The 23,991-nt window shown below is 39.1% G+C and overlaps 1 protein-coding gene across 1 annotated transcript in view; it reads right to left on the bottom strand.

Moving 5' to 3' along the window:
* Positions 1–23,991, bottom strand: part of dntt (deoxynucleotidyltransferase, terminal) — a 145,736-nt gene that overhangs the window by 98,193 nt on the left and 23,552 nt on the right. Inside the window, exons 4-6 of the mRNA XM_066679637.1 lie at positions 15,443–15,613; positions 11,226–11,297; positions 10,075–10,198 (exon numbers count right to left, since the gene is read on the bottom strand). Coding sequence (XP_066535734.1) covers positions 10,075–10,198; positions 11,226–11,297; positions 15,443–15,613 — 367 coding nt within the window. The remainder of the gene's footprint in view (positions 1–10,074; positions 10,199–11,225; positions 11,298–15,442; positions 15,614–23,991) is intronic.

The following is a 23,991-nucleotide window of genomic DNA, read 5'->3' on the forward strand; positions in this document are numbered from 1 at the left end:
TTGTTGGTATACATTTCAATCCATTCTGCAATGGACTGAATCCAAATGCTATACTGGTCAATAATGGCTCTGCAAGTTTTATTCAAATAATTTTCCACAGAATGTATTTATACATTGCAAAATGACCACATTTGTTTTTGTATTTTTAATTTGTATTATTTTTTTTTTAAAACAATTCCTGCGGACACCAGTGTCCAAAGAATCATCAGTTTTACATACAGATGTTTCTCAGCAGTTAAGTCTAAATATTACTCCAATAATTACTTTAAAAAATGGTCTTTGTTGGTTTTATAGATTTAAAAAAAAAAATGACTACAATCAATCCACAGAGTGAATGAAACTGCCACAGAAAATTGCCTTTTAAAGCGAGAGTGGTGTCGAGCTGTGAGCTGTAACCCTGCTGTTAAAGTAACTCAACAGCTAATATTGTAGGATTAGTCACTCAAGATAAAACACACTGCATGTTATAATGTTTGTCCAGTGTTTAATTTCTGCCAGAGTGATGAATATGACGTTATATTTTGGTAGAATACAAACCAACTCATTATTAAGTCTTCCAAACGTTATCTGAATTCACATCCCAGTGCTTCCCCACCCACCATATGTGGGCTATACTGGGGGACTGTCATATTTTTTAAGGATATGATTTTCAGAACAAGCATAAGTGGCCTTATCAACACTTTTAATGGAAAGAGGTTTAACCAACCTGGTCACTAGTTTTGGTATATCTCCTCCTATCCTCTAGGGGGCTGTAAGGAGGTTAACATGTCTGGGGTTATAAATAGGGGAAGCCAAGTAGGAGGGAGACGGAGTTCATCTACAGGCACATGTACTATCTGCTTTGGAGACCTCCCTGTTGAGAAACCTTGAGTTCCAGGCTCATTAATGCGGTTCTAAATGTGTGGATAGCTTGGACTGAGGGCTGCTTGGAGGTTTAGCCGTACTCTTCAGGTTTTCCTTCAGGTTTACGTGCTCACCCTTTTTTTGGACTGTGATACAACTTGTGGGACTAATTAGTTCCAATTACATCAAGGATCTCCCCAAACCTAAGCCCATGCTCATAGAGGCTGGGGACAAAAAAGAAAAAGGAACAAAAAGGACTGTGTGTTTTGGGGGGTTATTTGTTTGTGGGTTGAGGGTTTGTTTGGCTTTGCATTGTTTTTTGGTTGTTTGTTTGTAAATCTGAAAATACCTGGAATACTGAAATGTATGGAATGCTGCATTTATACCTACTTTAAATGATTACCACCCTGGGAAGGTTGGTAGTTTTCTTCCAGAGTGAGACTCACACATTTTTGTGTTTTCCCTGCTTTAATGCACTGGCTTCAACCCACTAAGAGATTTTTAATGAGCTGATTAGTAAGATCAGCTGTGTTGGGGCCAAGGAAAATGCTAAAATGTGTGGTGCAGTAGGGGCTCCCGGACCAAGAATTAATCATTTATTATTGCACAAAAAAGGCCACGAGCTGGGATGTTTTTCATAAATTCATTCATGCCATAGTATATATATCAACCCCAAATCATTTATATTATTGCAATAGTATTTCAAGGTAGAACACACATGAAACGGCACGTTTACTTAATGTTACCTTTCATCTCAGCAATCAGTGGATCTTTCAGGTAGATATGTGAACACCGGCCAGAAACCCTCATTACACATGCAGGTTAAGTAACTCGGGAAGATTCATCTTCTAGGCTGGCCTGCTAGGCAGTATGACATAAAGTTATATAAATACATATTTATATACAGAACTGTCTAAACAGAATATAAGGCAAATGAAAACTGAATTATTTATGTAACTTTGTAATGTAAAATCCAAGTGTATCCACAAGAGCTCTGGGTGTAGTGTTAAGTGAAGCATTTGCACTACATGAATATTGTGAACATACCAGGCTCATACTGTGCTGTGGAAGCTCTAAAGTGCACTCTACACTGTGCTTGTGAAGGAATATGGGATATCACATCAGACGCAATGCACCAAGAAAGAATTTATTTCCGAATAGAGTGCACCAAATTCATGCTTAGCAAATTCTGGAATGGGTCACATGGGCAACTTGGGGGGAGGATTGGCGTGCTTACCAATTTTCTAATGAGTAGCACTCAAGAAATGTTCAGTGGAACAGGCTGGAAGCAGAGGTATTCGCCCACAGACACTGTCGCTTCATTCCCTTTAGGGATTGAGATGGCCTAAATAGAGCAGTTTCACTCCTACACAGTTTTTTTTAGTTCCAAAATCCAAACCATTTTAATGATGTATTTCCTATTAGCAAATGCCACAAATATTTTTTAAGCTCTCATTTGGCAGTGTCACCCACTAAGGTTAGTCTTTTGTGGTTTACGGCTGAGGCCCAGCAGTGATCGTCTCCCTCAGCTGGCGGTTAAATGCCTTTATCTCTGTTCATGACTGAAAATGTCTCAGTGCTGTTACCCTCTATTAGAGCCAAGAACAGTTTATCTCAGCTGTCATCAAAGCCTGTTTATACCTCCAGACTGGGTGCAAATGTAATGTCCTATTCTGTGTGGCTAATGTATTCAGTGTACAGACATTATCTTCTGAAAAAGCTTTATAAGATAACGACGCGTATAAACACATACTTTGATTGTACAATCTGTACACATACAATTATTTATTAATATTTATTTATGTATAACTGCACTGGGGTGTATATACACTAATCAACCATAACATTATGACCACCTCCTTGTTTCTACACTCACTGTCCATTTTATCAGCTATATTGACCATACAGGAGAACTTTGTAGTTCTACAGTTACAAACTGAAGTCCACCTGTTGCTCTGCATACTTTGTTTGCCCCCCCTTCACCATGTACTTCAATGGTGAGGACACCCCTAGAACTACCACAGAGCAGCTATGATTTGGGTGGTGGATTATTCTCACCGCTGCAGTGCCACTGATGTTGTGGTGGTGTTATTATATGTGTGTATATGTGTGTTTTATTTATCAGCAATAACGAAGTTCAACTGAGTTCAATATAAATTTATGATCAAAAGGCAAGCCCAGTTATTTTTTGCAATGCCGCAACATGAATAAACACACAAAACAAATGTTTCTGATTCCAAACTATTAGAACAACTGTAAGCACCTGATGCCTTTGCTCACCTGACTGTTATTATGCAGGTCTACTTGGTCTGTCTGCTACAGCCAAAACACAGCTGTATGGAGCATTATAAACACACTAACAACACAAAATGTCTTCCCACCACTCCCCTTTAAAATACTTCAGGCAAAGACACACACTCACTGAGCAGTCCTCCTCTCCCTGTGTTCCTACTTGCACATGCACGATCAACATTAAGAGTCAGTCAGTCAGCAAGGGAACCCCCTCTGTTATCTGTGGATATTGCTACCTTAAGCTGCACATAATTCTGACACAGCCATTCAATTGCACATGCAAAGCTTGTAAACTTTCATACAGGGGTATAAATCAGGTTCCCCTCATGACACACTAACTTGCCTGTTAAGGTTTACTCTGCTCTCAACAAAGGTGATAAAAACTAATCAGAGCATTAACAATCCCTTGTGGTGTTGAAACAGGTGCGAAAAGAAAGGAAAGCACAGAATTGTTCAGGGCAGTGTGTCACCAGCCGTGGGAAACACTAGTATTAAACACAGTAGCACTGTTAAGTTAAGGAGCAGCGGAAGTCTGGGAATTTCTGGGAAGAATGAGTGCCATCCAGTACTTTTAGGAATGATTTAATTATTCATTCATATCCTGTAACCGCTTATCCAGCCTTCACTGGGTGCAAGGCCGGAACACACCCTGGAGGGGGTGCCAGTCCTTCACAGGGCGACACACTCACTCACATTCACTCACACCTATGGACACTTTGACTCATCAATCCACCTGCCAGTGTGTGTTTTTGGCTCATGGGAGGAAAACAGAGGAAACCAACATGGACACAGGGAGAGCACACCAAACTCCTCACAGACATTCACCCGGAGCGGGACTCAAACCCACAACCTCCAGGTCCCTAGTGACTGTGACACTACCTGCTGTGCCACAGTGCCACCCATGATATAATTAGCATTTTTTATGTAGAGATCATTTCCCAAAATTATTTTTTAACTCAGTCAATGCAATCAAATCCTCACAGCAATATTAAAGCAAACAGCATTAATCTGTCCAACAGGAGTCTGTTATTGCAAATGAACCTCTTATTAATAAACTTAAATGATATGACATATGATACCCCTTTTGCACAAGTTGACACACTTCCCTGACACTTTTTTGCATCTAAAGACAATTAATTATAAGTCACAGACTGTGATTTTGCACTATTTGCATGAGCAAAGACTGAAAAACTGAGATATTATAAAACAGTTGGTTATATGTGAATGTCAAGGTGAGAAAAAAACATGCAGTTATACAGCTCTCCAGACCACATCAAACACTAACAAGACTCACGTGATTGTATTCCACCACTGGAAATTTGTCTGAGACCGTGAAGTCACTTGAAATGTCGTTTGGTGTATAAGGCAGCCCATAAAAACACTGATTGGGACGTCTTGTTTCACAGCATGTTGGTTGGTAGGTGCTCCAGATACACACATTAATGTTCAAAGCACTCAAAAGTGATTTTATTTCATAATATATTCCCCTTAAAGCAGGGATATACAAATGTTCTGCATATTCCTTGGGGCAAGGCCCTTACTTGGAAAGATATTGGCTTTTACCATATAACACAGAATGTATAAACCCAAGCTGGGGGAAAAATGTTTATATCCATTTACCAATTTCTCATCACATTTCATTAGAATAGATTTAATTTCCAGCAGAAACACCGTGAGCACATATAGTCTTGTAAAAATATGCGGGAAAAAATCCAAATCTATTCAAGCGAACAACCAATGTGTGTAGCCGTGCAGTGCACCTGAGGCATCTCGTATATTTCCAGAAAATCTCCTCAACTCAATCTGCATAATTGTTTAGCAGCAAGCTTGTTTATAGGCCAGCAGGTTGCAAATGAGTGCCTGCCTGCCTGAGTGTGTGTGTGTGTGCGTGTGTATGTGTGTGTTGTGCTGTGCATGTGTGTTTGCGTGTATGGAAAACTACCAGCGCTGCCTATTAAAAATCAGTTTCACAATGGCAGTAAAAACCTGAGCCTCATTAAACTTTCACCTCACAGCAGATTTTCATAACAATCAACAATTAACAACACAACCCTCCATTAGACACTCAAATTAAGACATGGCACTTCCTACCAGTCACATGCTTTGATGCAGGTTGGGTAACGTAACTTAAAAAAAAAAATACAATAACACAGTCAGCTCATAACTCATGAAAGGCATCACAACAGAGCGAGGGTGGCCTTTCGTTCGCTGGCCTTTTTAGCCGCCTGATTGATGAGAAAACCTGTTGGTGGGTTTCAGTGGGAGAGCCACAGAGCCTTGGCATTTCACTCGGCTCTCGCTAGCTCATCTTCTCAGTGCCGTCTGAATGTGTGAGGTCCCATGTGGTGGCAGGCCTGTCACTAGAGCATGTTTATAGTCTACAGGGCATAGTGCTCACCTCACACAGGGAAGAGGGAATCTTCCAGAAGGGAAAGAGACAACAAAGCGTACCAGAGATCCAAAGTAAATGAAGCTACAAAGCATGCTTTGGGCTGGCTAAGCGGCTAGGAATCAACATGGCCTCCCCAGACGCAACAGCCTGCGGACAGTCAATCACACACAAGTGGCAGAGCTGATATCAACACAATGTCAGCCAAATGATGCCTGCCACTTTGATAGGGACATTCATCACTCCTCTGTCATGCTTTCCAACTTTAGGGGGAACAAGCTGGTGTCATTTCAGAGCAGCCAAGACAAAAAAATGCAGACAAAATATAACTCTTCCAAAGTTTTACACATAACTTTGCTAGTAAAAAAAGATGTCAAAAAAGTATTCACAGAGATTATTACTACAGACATGAGGTAGAAAGATGAAAGTATTCAAGGCAATTAAAATGGTGCTTGGAATTTACATATATTGTTTAATACAATTGCACCTGATTAATCTATCAACACCAATGTATTGATGTAACACATTTTCTTCATGTAAAAGTGACATATATGAATCACATTCATTATAATCAAAGGCAAAACACAATTTTTCTGGTGAAGGACAGAGTTAGCTGAGCTGACACCACAAGAGAAAATTGAAGCGCCTTAAGCATTGTTCTCCTTTCTCTAAAATTAGTTTCAAATTCCCCTGCAGTCATCTACTTTACACCTATGCCTTCATTCAGCACATAAAGATCCATAACTTTACATATAGTACTGTGCAACAGTCTTAGGGTGTTTTCACACCTACCTTGTTTAGTCCTGACTTTCTGACATTTCAGTTTGGTTTGAACCCAAATTGCAGGTTAGAAAGGTGCCTCAGACCATGGTTCTGGCCAAAGAACCAAAACTTAAGCAGACCAAAAGTGGCAGTCTTGGTCTGGATCAAACTGAATCATGTTTTGGTTCGTATGCAGTGTGAAAACACTTTTTTGGATGGTTCAGACTTTTTGGTTCAGGCCAATTACACAAAGTTGAGACACCCAGTACACTATATGAGCCGCGTTAGCACATGGGGAGAGGAGGAGATAAAATATTTAATTGAATTTGGTCTGACAAACACGTGAAAATAAAGCTAGAAAACAAAATGCTGAAACATATGCCTTATTTTCTGAGAGGATGAGAGAGAGACGATATGACAGGACAGTGAAACAATGTCACATGAAGAAGAAGAAACTGCGGCAGAAATATATAAAGGCATGTGATGCCATCCGGAAAAGTGGTGCATCCACTAATGAGAAGGAAAGTTTTCCTTTTTATGAAGACCTGGATAGCATTCTAAGCCCCAACCAATCATAATCAAGCGTGGGGAGACTTTGTCCACGTATGTGATGATGACAGGACGTGTGTATATCCTGAAAAGCTCTTTAGTTCACTCATTAAACTGCAGTGTGAAACCAAAACTTAAGGCATCAAATTTATACAGTGTAACAAAAACACAAACCTTGGGACAGACTTTGAGGTGTAAAAACACCCTTAGGCACCTGCTGTTATTATTCCTGAAAATCTTCTCAATAAGAGTGGTGCTTGTAAAAAATAACATATAATTACATAAATATATATAAAGTAAACGTAAAAGGATTTTTTTTTCTAAAAACTAGTAAATGTATTGTGAGCTAGTGTGAAGGACAACGTTTGAGTCAGTTGTGTCAACTTTTCTTTGCCATGCCTCAGTTACAGAAACATACTCAGATTCCAAAGTAGCTCTTCCTGAGAGTAAATAATGACCAGATATTTAAAACGGTGACCCTTCAGTGGTCTACCATATATAAATATATCACTGCATCATTGTGATAATTCTAGAGTGCACTAAGCTCAAGTGGCCTTTCTCTGACCACAGGACCACACTAGTGGTGTCCTTGATCAAGGCTCCACATCCCAAGCTGCTTCAGGTAATAGCAATATGGTTCATTGAGTTGGATCGCCCTTTCAGCTGACTCCAGCATGGTGGTCTTGTAAAGGTGCATTAAGTCCTCAATGGCTTTACTGTTGATACATCTATTTTTCCTCCTGGGTTTTGTGTGGACTATACATAATTTCTGTCACATGAAAATGTTTTCACACATTAGTAATAACATGGAACTTAAATTGTAAATGAAATAATAAATGTCAGTTTCATCATTGTTACAATTATACAATTCACTAATTCTAATTCACATCTAGATTTTTGGCTTTTGGGGTATTAACACAAACAATCCAAAACCAGCTACAGCTGTAGTTGCAGGGTTGTTTGTTTATTTGTTTTTGGTTTTTTTAATAATTAAGATATAAAAATTTAATTTATTGGTAAATACAAAATTTTATCTTAATATTAGGATATAATTAAGCACTTCTGTAACATGCTTCTGAAACTTTCTGACAATATTTTTTCAGTTTTTACATAATCTGAAATGTAAATCTTATTTTAAAAAGCAGCAGTGCTAAACCAGCTTCATAGATACATGTGTGAGTAATTTGAATTTCAATTTTCATTTTCTCTAACTGGTTCATCCTGATCAGGGTTGTGTTGTGTCCCCAGTCTACACAGAATCACTGGACAGGTAGACACCCGCTGGATAGAATGCCAGTCAATCACAGGGCTTCACAGACTCATTCATTTACTCACACCCTCACATCTATGGACACATTTACACAGCAAATACACTTACAAACATGTTTTTGGACTGTGGGAGAAAACTGGAGCACCCAGGGGAAACCCACACAGATACAGGCCCACACAGAGAACACACTAAAGACAGTGACCCAATGCTGTCTGAATCACCTCTGTGTCTTACTGTGTGAGCAATATATATTTGAATTCCAATATATCACATCAAAGTGAATTAAGTAAGTGCAGGGTAATATACCTGAACTCAGAACTGGGTCATGGAGAACAGTGAACCTAAGCTGAGTTATTCCACAGTGGTCAACTCCAAATAAACTTTAATACTGCTATGCTCAGCTCTCTGTATATTGGTTATGACTAAGTCTAACTCAGTATGCATGTCATCCTCACAGGATGAAAAAAACAAATGCTAACGACTTAATAAAAGAATTTGATAAAACAGATCAACAATTAAAATGGATTAAAATTAGGGCAGCAAGGGTAACAAATGAAATTCTTATTCTAATGTATTGTTCTTTATATGGACTGAAATGCATAATGTCAAAATAGAATTACTATCTTTTCTAATTTCTTTTTTAGTAAACTGCTTTTGTGTACAGGTTACACTTTGACATTATTTTATGGTTACGTACTGAAAATAAATATTGTTGTAAATATTATTTTCAAACAGATTTTGAAAATAAATATTCTGACACATTCTTTCATTACACAAGTGCGCAAAAAAGCACCTAATGTGTAATTTCTTATACCTAAAGGCAATGTTGATGGCTCTGGAGAACCAGTATTCTCACAGCAAAGCAAACTCCCCATTTGTTTTTTTTTATTCAGATTCTCTGCATTCTTTTAGTAGAATTGGTAGGTGGGAGGAAAAAAAAAAGACTGTTTGTAACTGATTGGTGTTTAGTTTGTCTGTAAGTTTTATTCACTGTTTGAATTTCCACAGAAATTCCAACTCCAACTCCAACTGTTCTGTAGCACTTTCGGTCTATGTTTAGGCTACTATCATAGAGTAAGCAAGTCTTCCAAATTTGGACTCAGTTCCACCTTAAGTAATCTGAAACAACAAAAATATGTCAGTATTTTCCACCTATGGTGCAGAAATAGTGCAATATCCTCATCTCTTATCATGCTTTTCAATATTCTGAGGTAACTCCACAACTCCAAACCCCTTGTCATGCCCTGGCCCTGTCCTGTACTGGCCCTGTCCTGTACCGTCATGGTTTTGTTTGTTGTTGTTCTTGCCTCCACCCTAGTCCTGCCTTAGCTCCGCCCTCTCATCAGTGTCTCCACATGTGCCTCCTTTGTAGCCCATGTCTTGTCCATGCTTTGTGTATATATAGTCCATTTGTTTCAGTGCTCCCTTGTCTGGTCTTGTGTGCATAGATGTGTGTTTCTGTGTCTCTGTGTTCATATGTCTACACAGGATCACGGCTGTCTGTTTGAGTCTTACTGTCAAGGCCTGTTTAGTTTATGTAGTTTATTGTGTTTGTTTTCGCTGTTGGTTTTGTTTTGGTTTTGTGTAATTAAAGTGATCCCCTGCATGTACATCTGCCTCCTCATCTTCCCTGTGCAGCCATGACACCCCACCAGATGCCATTTCTCAGTCAGAAATGCCATTTTGGGCAGAGACTCTTTGTGTTTTTCCCTATTTAATGCTAAGGCTGTGTACAAACAAAGGGAGTTTGTTTCCAGCATGCAAAGAGCTAGGAAACTGTGAGGAAAATTCTCAGAATTGTTTTATAAAATAAAGTGTTTTTTAATTAAAATTTAAAACACCACCTTTAAGTTTAAGAACATTGTCTATACAATGAGAGGTCAGACACTAATTTTAATTTACATTTAGAACAACATCATTTTAATGTGAGAAATAGAAAGCAGTGATGGGAATGAAATAAGGGGAATACCTGCTGCCTGCATTCTGTTTAAGTGGATGCTAGAATCAGAGCAGATCTGCTCCAGGCTACGCAGGCCTCTGCGGTACCACTTCTCTGCTGTTTTGGGTCCAACTCCAAACACACTGGTGAACAGCTGTTATACACACAAACACATACATACCAAACAATGCATCACAAAACTGGAGTTTAATACAAAGTTTCTGTATAAATTCATATCGTATACAGGCCACATATAGCAGCATATTAATTGTATTCATTTTTACTAGATTTACGTGTTAGTGTGAGGTTTTGCATATGCACGCACACCCTACACAGCTTAGAGAAACATGCAAATCTGTTTTAATGATGTGTGAATAATTACTGCTACTCTCTGTAAGACTAACTACTTCATGACACCATTTTAACATTCCTATCAGCAGCTGTGAAAATCTAGTGTCTTTGTTATTGAAGAAGCATTAATAAGCAGAGGAGTATGTTTGAAGGGGCAACATCCTTTTTTTTTTTCAAACTGACAATGTGTCTTTTTTTCTTAAATTCTTTCACTGATCATTTTCTTTCTTTCACTCTTTTTTCTATATTTTTACTTCTTGTGGAGCTCTTTCTTTCTCTTTCTTTCTTTCTTTATTTATTTATTTTCTTTTTCTATCTTTGTTTTTTTATTTTTTTGTTCTTTATTTCTTTCTCTTTCTACTAAACATTCTTTCACGTCTTTTTTCTTCTTTTCTTTTTTCTATCTTTTTATTATTTTTCATATCATTTTCTATCTTAATTTCTTTCTTTCTGTTTTAAAGTTCATTCTTTAAAACGTTCTCTTCTTTTCACCCATTTTGTGTTTCTACCTTTATTTTTTCTTCTTTTTTATTTTTTCTGTATTCTTTATTTCTATCTTTCCAACTTTCATTCATTCTTTTAAACATTCTTTCACACGTCTTTCTTTATTTGTATGTCTATGTAAGTCTCATCTTTTTTTCACCTTTTTTCAATCTTCTTTTTTTTCAGCATGGCCCTTTCTTTCTTTCTTTCTTTCTTTCTTTCTTTCTTTCTTTCTTTCTTTCCTTTAGTTTTAATTCCATTCTCTAAAACTTTCTTCCTCTTCATATTATCACTAAATTTGGTCCTTCACTTTTGGACAAATTTACCTTAATTTCTCAAAAACTAACCTTCAGTGTCTGATATCGCTCATCTGCCAATATGTCTTCAACTTTGTAGCAGGAACCACATTCAAAGATCTCCTGTAATAGAAACAAAGAGAAAAGCTTTAAAACATGTATCTCACTGGAAACACTTTAAATTACAGCCTGCTAATTACTGGGTAAGTACAGAGTAAATGCCTGTTAAGTAAGACATAAGATAAAATAAGTACTGAGTAAGTAAAGGGTATGACACTATAAATATGTGGTTATAACTGGGTATCTTACAAACATTTAACAAATAAGGCACATAGCGCTAACTATGTTCCGAATCCATTGTACTTCTAGGCATAAATATAGATTGTAAAATTGAATTAAATGTATGACCGTTTATGCAAGTGACTATTACTGTCTGTTTTTTTTTTAATAAAAAAGGAATGCAGCTACTGTTTGTTCTGTAGTTCTGAATGTGATTATAGATCCTTTAAAATTATTTACAGTGCACATACAGAGAAGAACATGGTCAGCTATTTTCATTACAGGCACTATCAGAGTTTATTTGGTACTTTGTACACATTAGGTTTAGGACATGTGATTTACCACACAAATCATCATCACATAGGTCTGAGATAATAATGAAATTGGTGTTTCTCTTCTGCTCACATGGGTACGGCAGGGAATATGCATCAGTGTTTTCTTCCATATTCGATATGGATCTATTATTCCATTCATAAATACAATTAATTCAAAATAGTGGTTGCATTTCTTATTTATAAAAAAATGACAGTAATAGGCACTTGCATAAACTCATACTTTTACAGTACAAAGTACAATGACTTCAGAATGTAGTTACATGCCTTATTTGTAAAAGGTTTGTAAAATACCTAGTAATAAGCACATATTTCTAATATCGTACCCTTTACTTACTCCGTACTTATTTTACCATATGTCTTATTTATGTATATATACGTACTCTGTACTTTCCCAGTAATTAGCGGGCTGTAATTTAAAGTGTTACCTAATTTTTTCATGTAAATGTTTAACCAAGATGCTCTTCATATAGATAAGTCTAATTTCACAGCTCAGAATGTCTGTAAAAAACAAGCTATAATGTACTACATTTATGAAAGCGGATTGCAAATTAGAGCCTGTGGATTGTTCTCTGTTAAATTCGTTCTTCCTCTGACTGTAAGGAACATTTTTCAACTCGGGATCTGCATTCAGATTACCGTCAATGCCTCCAGGCCTGAAATGACAGGGCATGTTAGCGCCACATGTGCCACGTATGCAACATATACATACTCTCAAACACACAGTGTTGTCTTCATGTTTGTCTTTCATCTTGTGGAGATTTATCGTACCTTTAATCATCACTACTACTCTAAACCCCACACTATAACCAGGCTTCACGACACAAAGCAGTGATTTACATTATGGAGGCAGGGGGACATGCTGTTTTCCCCATAAGTAAAACAAGTCCTCACAATGTGAGCTTGAAAACAGACTTTGGTCCCACACAAAATTTAAAAAAAAAAACACACCCACTCACACACACACACACACACACACACACACACACAAACGTAAACCCACACCTAAATTTACACTTCCCTAACACCTCTCATACTCTAACACTCCTTGCAACTGTCACTGACGTCTGTTTCCACATGATTTCTCTTTGTGGGAATGCTTCATTTATATATATTTATTATATTCAGCATAATTTAGTATTGATTTCATTATCACTCTGTTCTGAAATGAGGAACAGAGTAAATGGTGTTAAGTGTCTTGCTATTTTAGTCAGCTGAGGAAAATTATGGGAAATGGGAAATGCTAAAGCAAATCAATAGAGCTATAGAGTTACTGAATGCAGCATTTATCGAAAGCAGGTTTTATTGAGCAGCTGTGTGCTTAAATCGATGCTTCAGCAAAAACTATATAAATAATTACTGCATTGAAGATGCACTAATAGCTAATGCAGTTAACAAGCTTTTGAAGTTTATACTACAGCAATTAGCACTGTGTAAATCATATGATTCATTGCATGTTGACTTTAAAAAACAATGCAATGTGAAGTCATTTCATTAAACTTATGTGGTTTCACACATTGGATTAGGTTTCATTATCTTTAAAAACAATTGTAGAAAAAAAAGATTAGCAACAAGAAATCATGTCTATTTCATTCTTTCCTATGCCTTTGACAGTTAAGCACTTTCTAGTCTCGCATTGCAAGACTTGCTAGGAAGAGTCTGTTACCATTTTCCACTTAAAGTGGTCAAGAACTGCCTACTACTGCAGGAAAAGAAATTTGACTGGCACAAAAGGACCAATCACAAGTCTGCTATTTGGCATGCCATGTTGAAAGAGGCAGTTAGACAATCAAAACCCAACTGGCAGAATCCTGACAGTGAGGCAAACTTAACAAACTGAAAGTAATGGGATGTGGCTGAAACTAAGCACTTTCTAACATGAGATTAAATTTTATATTATTTATTCTTAATATATATATATATATATATATATATATATATATATATACATTTATTTATTCTTATTACTTTAAACTGTTTTTAAATATAATTCTGAATCAGCTTTAGTGTAGAAACTAGTGTAGGAGTCGTGCCCAGGGAATCTTATTGGTGTAGAACTATGTGCTTACCCAAGCATCTTTCCAAGTATATTACCCAGTACACAAAACCAGTGTCACAGGGAGAGGCAATGTCACTAGTCTGATTGCAGTACTACAAATCCAGCCCCCGAGACCCTAAAGAAATTTTGAAACAAAAAAAAAAAACTCAAATCTGACTTCACTGACTGGGGAAATGCCAACCTGTATGAACAGGGCAGCCTTGTCCTTAAGCGAGGGCACACCTGTAGCAACCACAAAATGGGGGAACATGGTGTGACCTCCACTGAATTCAATTCACATACCGCCTCTGACAAATTGACGGTTATCTCTCAAGCATTTGGGTTACACAGGTTGTGAGGCAGGCTGAAGAAACTGTTCTTTAGTCATGCAGTATTTTTCGCAGTAATCTTGCCTTTATTGATTATATTGATTTTTATTTTTTTATGTTTATATTTGTTTATAGTTTATATTTTATATTTTGTTTGTACATTTTTTTATTAATTCTTTTAATAAGTCCCCCACAGTGTGTCCTTTTACTGTCCACGCATGTATTCACATGATTCAGCTTCATCCAATCTGTCACATGGAAGCAACATGAAGGAAAACTTAAAGGCAGAAGCCAAACGAGCAACTTGAGCAGTTTGTACCAAAGAAATATGCTGTCTGTTGTTTAGGCATGTTGTGATTTTGGTGAAGCTGACACTGAACATAAAGAGATCAAATGTACAAAAAACACTCACAATCACAGCACCAAATATAAACAGTGCATTGCACAAAAAAAAGACTGATAAGCTCCCAGCAACATTAAAAAATATAAAACCATTGTTCATTAATCATATTCAGACAATGAGATTGTTTGCGGTATGATCACCCTACATTAGCACCAGTGCCAAATTAAGGATTAAATACAGAAAAAGATGGGGGAAAAAACAAGAACTACAGAACTTCTACAAATGATTGTCCACAAGGACAATGAAAAAATAAATAACAACTCAGATAGGAACAGTACAACATTTAATGCTTTCCCAGCATTTACCACTGTTATAATCTACTACAGATCATCTGTGGTCACTTCATTGTAAACGTGTGTCTAAAATTGCTTTAGGTTGATGAGTGCACAGTAATTTCACCAGTGTTAAATCAACACTATTAGTGTTAAATTAACACTGTTAGAGTAATAATTTAACACTTGCAGTGTAAAGTTAACACTAATAGTGATGATTTAACACTGGTGAATTTACTGTGTGGTGATGAAGTGTACAAATAAATTTTATGCAAATGTTTGGGGGGGGGGTTTGTTTGTTTGTTTGTTTGTTTTTTGTTGTTGTTGTTCTGTGTAACCTGTAATTGTAATTCAAAATTCAAACTTTCTTCTGCTTTTTTGTCATTTTATGGTAACTTTGATTTATGTCATTTTAACTACTAAGTTATGCAGTTACTGAACTCTGATAGCAGTCCTAAAATAGTAAGTCTTACAATTACAATCTCTAACTTTAACAAATCTAGAATTCAAGGCAGTAACTGAGAAGGAGAAACAGCAGAAGTATAAGTGTAAGCACCCTGGAATGCAGAAAGGTTAGATTTGTGCAGATTACTGGAAAGGCTATGACTACCACACCTCAATTACAGCCTTGCTCTCTTCTCCCAGACAGGGCAGTCCCTCTGCATCCTGCAGGCGTCTCAATGGAGTGGGTAGACTCTTCAGCACAGATGCAGCCCTCCTGAAGCCCAAACAGCGACCCTTATTGTCATTAAACTCACAGATCTCTGCCAGCACCTCCAGCGCATCCTGTAGCAGAACATACAAGATACACTCTCAGATACTTTCATTGTGGTGGTACCCTAAAGGGTACATAATCATAGCTTATTACATTCTAATTGTAAATTATAAAATTTCACATGCCCCATTTCATCTCCAGGACATATGCTCTTCTATTTTACACAGTTCTATAATGAAACCTTACAAATACTTACCCTATTTCTGGAGAATAAGGGATGACACATTTCCAATGTTTGTTCTTTTAGTGACCAATAATGTACCACTACAGTACTTTAACTTTTTTTTCTGAGAATATATAAAAGAAATTATGATACACATTCACAGAATGGACACCTGCTAGTCCAATCTGAAATGAGGGGTATTAAAGGTGGCAGGCATAATTCTAATCCAAAAATACATTTTATAAAATTCTGAGGATGTTTCCTTACGATTTGCTAGCTCTCCTGTTTGTCTGAACGCTGGAAACCATTCTAATGTATTAATAAATCCCCAGTGTCAGCCAATGGCAATCTTTTTTTTTTTAACCATCTCAGCCCAATTATGGTTGGTTGAAATGAGGATATTGACTCCTTTTTTACTCCTTTTTGCTGTTTCAGAGCTGCAACTGACTCTAAATTCAGGAGAGCGCAAACTGCATGAAAGTAAACACAGACTGAAAGTGCTACACCACTGAAAACTCCAGTTACAAATGAGTTTCTGTGGTAATTCAGTTAATAAAAACTTACAGACAAGTTCATCTTCAGCCACATATGAATGCCCCCCCCCCCATCACCACCAAACAATGGTCAGAGTTTCGTAACCTAAACAAACCAGAGAACAGAACCTCCCCAGAATTGTTGACTTTGCCTTTAATAGGCACCTTGTCCTCCTTTGATGCAGTGTGGCCTTCATCTCTTCTTGAAATGTTGAAAAGTAGATGTTGGAACATTTCTGTGAAGCATTCAGCCACAAGACCCAGTGAAGATATGTATTAATATTGGGTGATTAGTTTTGAATCACAAACACCACACCAGCTCACATCAAATCTATTGATCTTCAGAGGCAGATCAAACTTTTGTAAACTTTTGTACATTTTGTAAACATTATATTGTTTATTTCCTGTATGGATGCCATTCAGAAAATGTGAGGCTTTGTTTTGATAGTGACAATACAGCAGAGAGATGCAAATACACACAGACGCAGAGAGAGAAAGAGAGAGAGAGAGGATGAATGTGTCAGGTACGTGCCCATATTCCATAAGCACTGACCTGCGGTGGCAGACTGACAGGGATGAAAGAATAGGTTGGATTATACTCCTTCCCCCTCCCACGCTACTTCTCTCCCTCTTTCTCTCTCTATGTCTTTCTGCCTACCTCGGTCTGTTGTGCCAGGGCGTATTCTGGATGACCGCACAGCAACATGCAGCTTTGTGAGTGCTGGAGAGCGGCCTGTCATTTTCCACTTGTTCACAACATCCTCCCCAAGGGGATAAAACACACACACACACACAAACGCCTTCTCTCCTTCTCAAACACATGGCTGTTCATTCGCTTGTTTTATGAGAATGTTGATAAAAAAGTGCTTTTCTGTGTGTGTGTGTGTGTGTGTGTGTGTGTGTGTTTTGTGATAAGGTGAAAATACCAAGGCTATGGAGACACCTGGAGAGTTAGCATTCTTTTCCAAGCATATCGATCACATTATTATATATAATAAAGTGATATTATTTAAACATTCATTCGTTCATTCATTTTCTAAACTGCTTCACCCCGACATGCTGAGTTCATAGCATACCTGGAATCACAGGGCGTAAGACAGGAATACACCCTGGACACACACTCATAACTGTGAACAATTTTACACACCCAATACACCTACCAACATGTGGTTTGGACAGTGGGGTAAAGCCAGATATCACAGAGTACACCCTCACAGACACAGGGAGAACACACCAAACTCTTTGCAGGCAGTGACCCAAGGTGAAGACTAAAAGAAGCAGCCAAGGAGAGTGAAGCTCTGTAGCAACAACACCACAGGGGCATTAGATGTGCATCTTACACACACACACACTAGGCACTAGGGGCCAGAGAGGTGGGCAGCCATCCCTGGCAACCTCGGAGCTGTTGGGGGTTGGCCACAAATTGTGGAAGGAGGACAATGCTGTTCCTTCACTCCCACCGTCCCCAATTTTCCTAGCATCAAACCATTGACGCTGCAGTCAGATAAGAGGGTACAAATAAGAAAATACAATGCATTAGGAACACATACCTTAGTATCAACACTGATTGATCACTTCCTCAGCTCCACTGACCATACAAGAGCAGTTTGTAGTTCTACAATTACAGATTTTAATCTGTTTTTCTGCATAATTTGTCATCCCATCTTACCCTATTCTTCAATGGTCAGGACCCCCACAGATCGTGTATTTTCTGGGTGGTGGATCATTCTCAGTGCCGCAGTGACCCTGATGTGGTGGCGACGTGTTAGTGTGGGCTGTTTTGAAATGAGTGGATCAGACACAGCAGTGCTGATTGAGTTTTAAGACACTGTGTCTACTCACTGTCCACAGTATTAGACACATACCCTCTTGATCTGCTCATCTGTTGCTGCACAGTTTTGTTTGTTCATCCTCTAGTCCTTCATCATTGGACAGAGGACGCTGTAGGCTGGATATTTTTAGTTGGTGGACTATTCTAACAGTGCAACAGTGGCATTAGGGGTTGCAATAAGTCAAATAGCACTGCTGTGTCTGATTCAATTTTATCAGTGCCACACACACATCAACAGCACCACGTCAGTGCTCTGTGGTGGTCTTCTGGAGGTCCTGGTTGTTGAGGAAGGAGGTGAAATGGTGAAAAGAATATATGCAAAAAAAAAATAAAAAATTTATTTAGATTACAGTCTGTTACTGTAGAGCTACAAAGTGATCAAATGGAAAATGAGTGTAGAAAGTAGGTGTTTCTAATCCAGTGATCTTTCAATGTATATAGATGATTTAAACAAATAATTAATATTAATTTGAGTGTGGGTTATTAGCAGTATTCTGTTTTCATGTATCATCATATTAAATATTCACACAGTAAATTCACCAGTATTGAATCAACACTATTAGTGTCTGAGAGTGTTAAATTATTAAACAAACAGTGTTAATTTAACACTAATAGTGTTGATTTAACACTGGTGAATTTACTGTGCAACATGTTTGGGATTATTTGGAAGTAAGCTCTCTTTAGGCCGATAGGTAGAAAATATAGACAGCAGCTGTGAGAATATCTGTGAATGTAAATGGGAGAAATAGCATATTTCTACGAGTGTGACAAGACTGGCAGGTAAGCTCAGGGATTGTTTGGTAATACTCAAAGCTCCTCCTGCATTTTTCTCTTTAACTCCCATTTCACAAGTGAAGATTTTATTTATAGGTTAGATCAGGGATGTCAGACTTCCGTCCTAGAGGGCCAAACACATTTAGAGCTGCCAAAAGATGTTAAGACATTTCTGACAAGTCCAGTCAGATGGCGCCCTGTCTCTCTCTGTATGCTGTGGAGTGGAGCACGTTCCAATTTTGTAAGATTGAGCTGATTTGAGTGTGTGCTGTTGATTAATAATGACTGATAGGAAATGCTTGCTAGTTAGACAGAAAATACAAGCCGGAGCGAAGCTGCCACTGCCAACATGACAGGACTGCAAAAACACCATTTAATGCATCTTTTTCAAGGGTGATGTTTGGTTAGTCACTCTATCACAGTGTCAAACTAAATGAATGGTTTAAAGTGACTGCGAGAGCTGCTTAGTCTAACTCAAAACGAAGAACCACTGACTGTATGTGTTAAGTGCATGTCTGCATAATAATATGCAGATGTAATTTTGAAATAAGCAACCCAGTGCATTAAATATGCAGGGAGGAAGGTGCTGCTAAACTGATGTCTATACTGTGGGAATGTGTGTCAGAAAACTGGGTGATAATGAACTGCTGATGAGAAGCAGTTTAAATATAAAGAAGAGGACATGGGGGCAGATCAAATATTTACTGATTTTAACATATCCATATTCAAAATGATTATTAATTAAACTTGCAAGTGCACTGGATCATCCATGGCTTAAAGTCCAAAATCAAGGACACAGCAGTAGATTACGAAGCTAGAATGAGTAGTAATTTGTTCCACCTTATTCACAGTCCCTGAAACCATCTAACAATACATACCATATAAACTTGGGTTGAATCAAGTATGTGGTTATTTATATTTCAAATATCTGTTTATATATAAAGTTGATATTTTGGTTGTTACCTTTTCTAGTCAGAAGCTGGATACTTTATTTATCATACACTATATTGAAATGTGGGGCATAATGAGTTTGAATGTAGAGTAATAATTAGTGCATTCAGCTACTGTTCATTTCTATCAGTAGTTTGATCAGAGGAAGATGGGTCCCCTTTGTGGGTTTTGGTCCCTCCCAAGGTTTCTTCCTCCAGTCTCGGGAGGGAGTTTTTCCTTTCCACTGTCACTTCTGGCTTGCTCACATGGGGCATTCTGATTTACATTGTTATCTGTTCTGATACTAATTCTGTAAAGCTGATTTGCTACAACATCAGTTGGAAAACATAGCGGCAAAGAAACTCAATGCCCTTAATTTCAGAAGAAACACAAATGATGACAAATATGGTACATGTTAGATCTGACAACTAATGCTGCAATTTTACTTTCTACAAGATTTTTCATAGATGTGCTACAGTCTGCTGGGCCCAGTATGTTATATTTAATAAACAATCGCCTCTTGAGTGTTCCATCTAATTTTAAGCATGCAATTGTTCAACTTAGGATGGCACGGTGGAAAGTGTGCTGTTTTAACGCTCCTGGATTGTAGTGTGGCTGTTGATACTGTACATTCCCATGAAAAATATTTGCTCATTTATTCTGACAGGGCTCTTACATTTGAGAAGCAGATCTCTAGCATGTTGCGCAGTAGTTTTTTCCATCTAACAAATATCTCACGACTCAAACACATTTTGTCACCCAAGGCTCAGGAAACAATCATCCATGCTTTTATCTCTTCTCACGTCTATTACTGCTACTCACTGTATCTCTACGTTTGTCAGTCCAGCCTATCATGTCTGAAGCTGGTACAAAATGCTGCTGCAAGGTTTCTGACTGGCATTAAGAAGAGAGCTTTACACGTGTATTCTCCTCTCTACATTTGTTGCCAGTGAAGTTCCCGGGCTGATTTTAAGACTTTATTGTTAGTTAATAAGGCCCTACATGGTATGGCACCCAGCTACATATCTGACATGCTCCACAGACCTGTCTTGTCTTGTGTAGCTGGTGTCCACAATCTAGACTGTAGTTCATTACTCTTCAGCAGCAAGGTACTCTTGCCATCCAGAGCTGAGACTGTGTTCCAGATATTGGGGAGTACTGAAGTTAACGTAGTGAGTCTCCTTGTGTTGCATTATTCACTCAACATCCAGAGGCTTCACGGTTGGTTTTTCCCATGCTTCCCCTCTCTGTTCGACAGCTCTCACCTATTGAGTGATATCATGGTTAGCTCTATCCTTTTCTCTGTTTCCTGATATTTCATGTTCTGAAGCCTTCACACAACAGTTTTCCCCTTGCTGACCGCAGCTCCCTACCCCCTGCCCCCTTTTCTCTACTTCTGAAAAGCCTCATGCTTCGCTATATATATTGGTTCTGGATAACCCTGTTTGTAACTCGCGCCTAGCGCCTCTTTTACTGGATGACGGTCACATCTTTGCAAGGCTTTAACTGATACATACGTGAAATCTGCCGCCATGCCCTTGGCTACCAACCAGTGTTAGCTCACCGCCACAGTAATGTACTCCAATGCTATGGCCAAACCAGTGGCGGATACTGGTCTTTCAAGGAGGGGAAGCTCAATTTCGGCCTACATCATAAAATGTGTTGGTTTATTTATACGTTAATTCTACCCTCCGTTCCTTTTTAAGAAAATGATCTTTGACCCTGTCGTACCAACAAGGCATCTTTTCCAGGGACTTGACTAGTGTCCTCTCAATGGCCAGCAGAGCTAGGCTGCTTAAACGGCCTTGGCCCATGTGAAGTGTGTCCGCCTGTGCTCCCACGGATCTCTACACCAAAGTATTGCTGATTCGCTCATTTCACTGTAATCAAAAAGGGATTCAGCCTCAGACAGATCATCCAATCATCATGCAGAAGCTGAGCGTCCGGACCAGCCGAGGCCAGCCCACTGCCCCATAGACCCCCAGAGACGCTGAGAGTCCGATGGGCGGGACAAAGCCCAGCATTTATCCAATGACTCATTGTAGTGCATATTTATTCAATGACATGTACACACACCAGTATATATTTGATCACTTATTTTTTTACATTTTAGGGGAAGCTGAGCTTTCCTTGCAGTCTTAGAGCAATCGCCACTGGGCCAAACCCCCCTCCACCTAAGGCACCTAAAATGAAAGCAAAACCAAAATTGGAGCCCACAAAAGAGTGCCTTTCAAGTTCTGTGGTTCGTATGGGAAGCCCCACTAATACAGCTTCAGCCTCATCGGGAGTAACCTCCAACCAGCCCACTGTCTATCACTAGTTCTCAGAGGACACTGGTTCAGGCCTGCCTAAGACAGACAAGGTCATGACAGGTAGCTCCAATTCCCTGCTGACCACTACCCAGGCTGCATTAACTCACCTGGGATAGGATAGTATAGCCCAGCATTAATATGAGTGCTTATTTCAGATACAGCCCTGTGAATGTCTTTTCCTGAAATGTGACACCTTGGAGAGTTTCACACTGCCTTCTCATCCACTGCATTTGCAGACCACTTCCTTGGCACATGCTTCTGGGAAAATGGCAAATGCATCCCAATCAGACTAACCTTTATCAGATTTCCTTTCTGGTCTTCTCTGTGGCCTCCTTAGCTGTCTCACCACGCGATGACCAAGGCTTATATTCATGTGGCACAAATCGGTCAAATCAACAACATCAGCTGTGGAGTCATCCCTGCAGCAGATGGAATTGGAGGCAGTACTGGTGCTCCTTGGTCTTGGGTTCATTACCCAGGAGTTGTGATGCCTAATGGTGGTCCTGACATGGATTCAACACCAAATATGACCTTCACAAACATCATGGTTTGACATGTGTAGAATTACACTGGGGCAAGTTCACTTTGCAGTCGATCACCTTTTTGGACCAGCACACAATTATGCACTACAGTAGTGCGCTCTGCATCTTGCAAGCTACAGGCGAACAAGCCTCAACACCCACCCTTCCATCCTCCCCAGTGACAAACACTGTTTGGGAGCAGCTGTCTTCCAAGGGCAGGAGCTGTCTTCCAACCATAAAGAGAGCACTCAGGCATCCCCCAGGAGACCCTAGCCATACCTGTGGCCCCTCCACAGTGGCCTCCCAATGACATTAAACACAGACAAGTATCCTGCTGATGGCAAGTCAGGCTGTGCTTGGAGTCACAGCTGATAGCTTGGGCCTGAGCTTCACAGAACCCCTGGGTCTTATCAACAGGGTACCAACTTCAGGTGTCTGCACACCCCTGCCAGTCCCTTCATACAAACCCATGTGCAAAGTTAAGGTCCAGCCACTATTCTGCAGGCAGAATTTAGTTCTGCCATAGAGGAGGTAGTTAGCTCTGTCCAATTCTGGGGGCATTGTTCAGTTTACTCTTACCCCGAAAAAGAAGTGTTTTTTGCCAATTTCAGACTTACGAGAACTAATCTCCAGAAGCTTCCATTCAAGATGATGCCTGTAAATGATGTTCTCAAATCAGTAAACCCAAATGATTGGTTTTACAATGCTTGTCCTGTGGGAAGAATATTTCCATATCACAATTTTGCAGGCACATGTCTGATGTTTTTCGGTCCTCCCTTCTGGCCTGTCCTTGGCTGCAAGAATTTTTTCCAGATGCATGAAGGTAGCCCTATGTCCCCTTATGGAGTCGGGCATGAAAATCTTTCCTTACCTGGACAATTGGCTGATATGCTTCCCTTCTTGGGAATATGTCCTCACAGACATCAGTACTCTTCAGTGCCATGTAAGAGAACTGGGGAATACGATCTACGTATTCAATCCATTCAGTTTACTGGCATTGGTTTTGATTCTCAGACAACGAGTGCCCCACTATCACTGAGGCATATAACAGACATTTTGCCATTAATTGCACAGGTCATGCGCACAGGCTTTGTCTGTTTTAGCCTTCTCCTGCACAGTTGCAGTTCCTATCTGACACTCGGTCTGCTGAACTTAAGATCACTGCAGATTTGGATAATGCAGATCTTTGTCTGCTTCAGTGGCCACGCTGTTGGTGGCCCAGATTCTAAGCAAGTGTTCTCACATTGGGTGGCTCAGGTCATTATTGTCACCCAGCGAGCAGTGTCTCAGCTTCACAGGCTCCACTTTGAGGGTTACCACTCTAT

Source organism: Hoplias malabaricus, chromosome 8, assembly GCF_029633855.1.
Source record: "Hoplias malabaricus isolate fHopMal1 chromosome 8, fHopMal1.hap1, whole genome shotgun sequence".
Taxonomy (NCBI): Eukaryota; Metazoa; Chordata; class Actinopteri; order Characiformes; family Erythrinidae; genus Hoplias; species Hoplias malabaricus.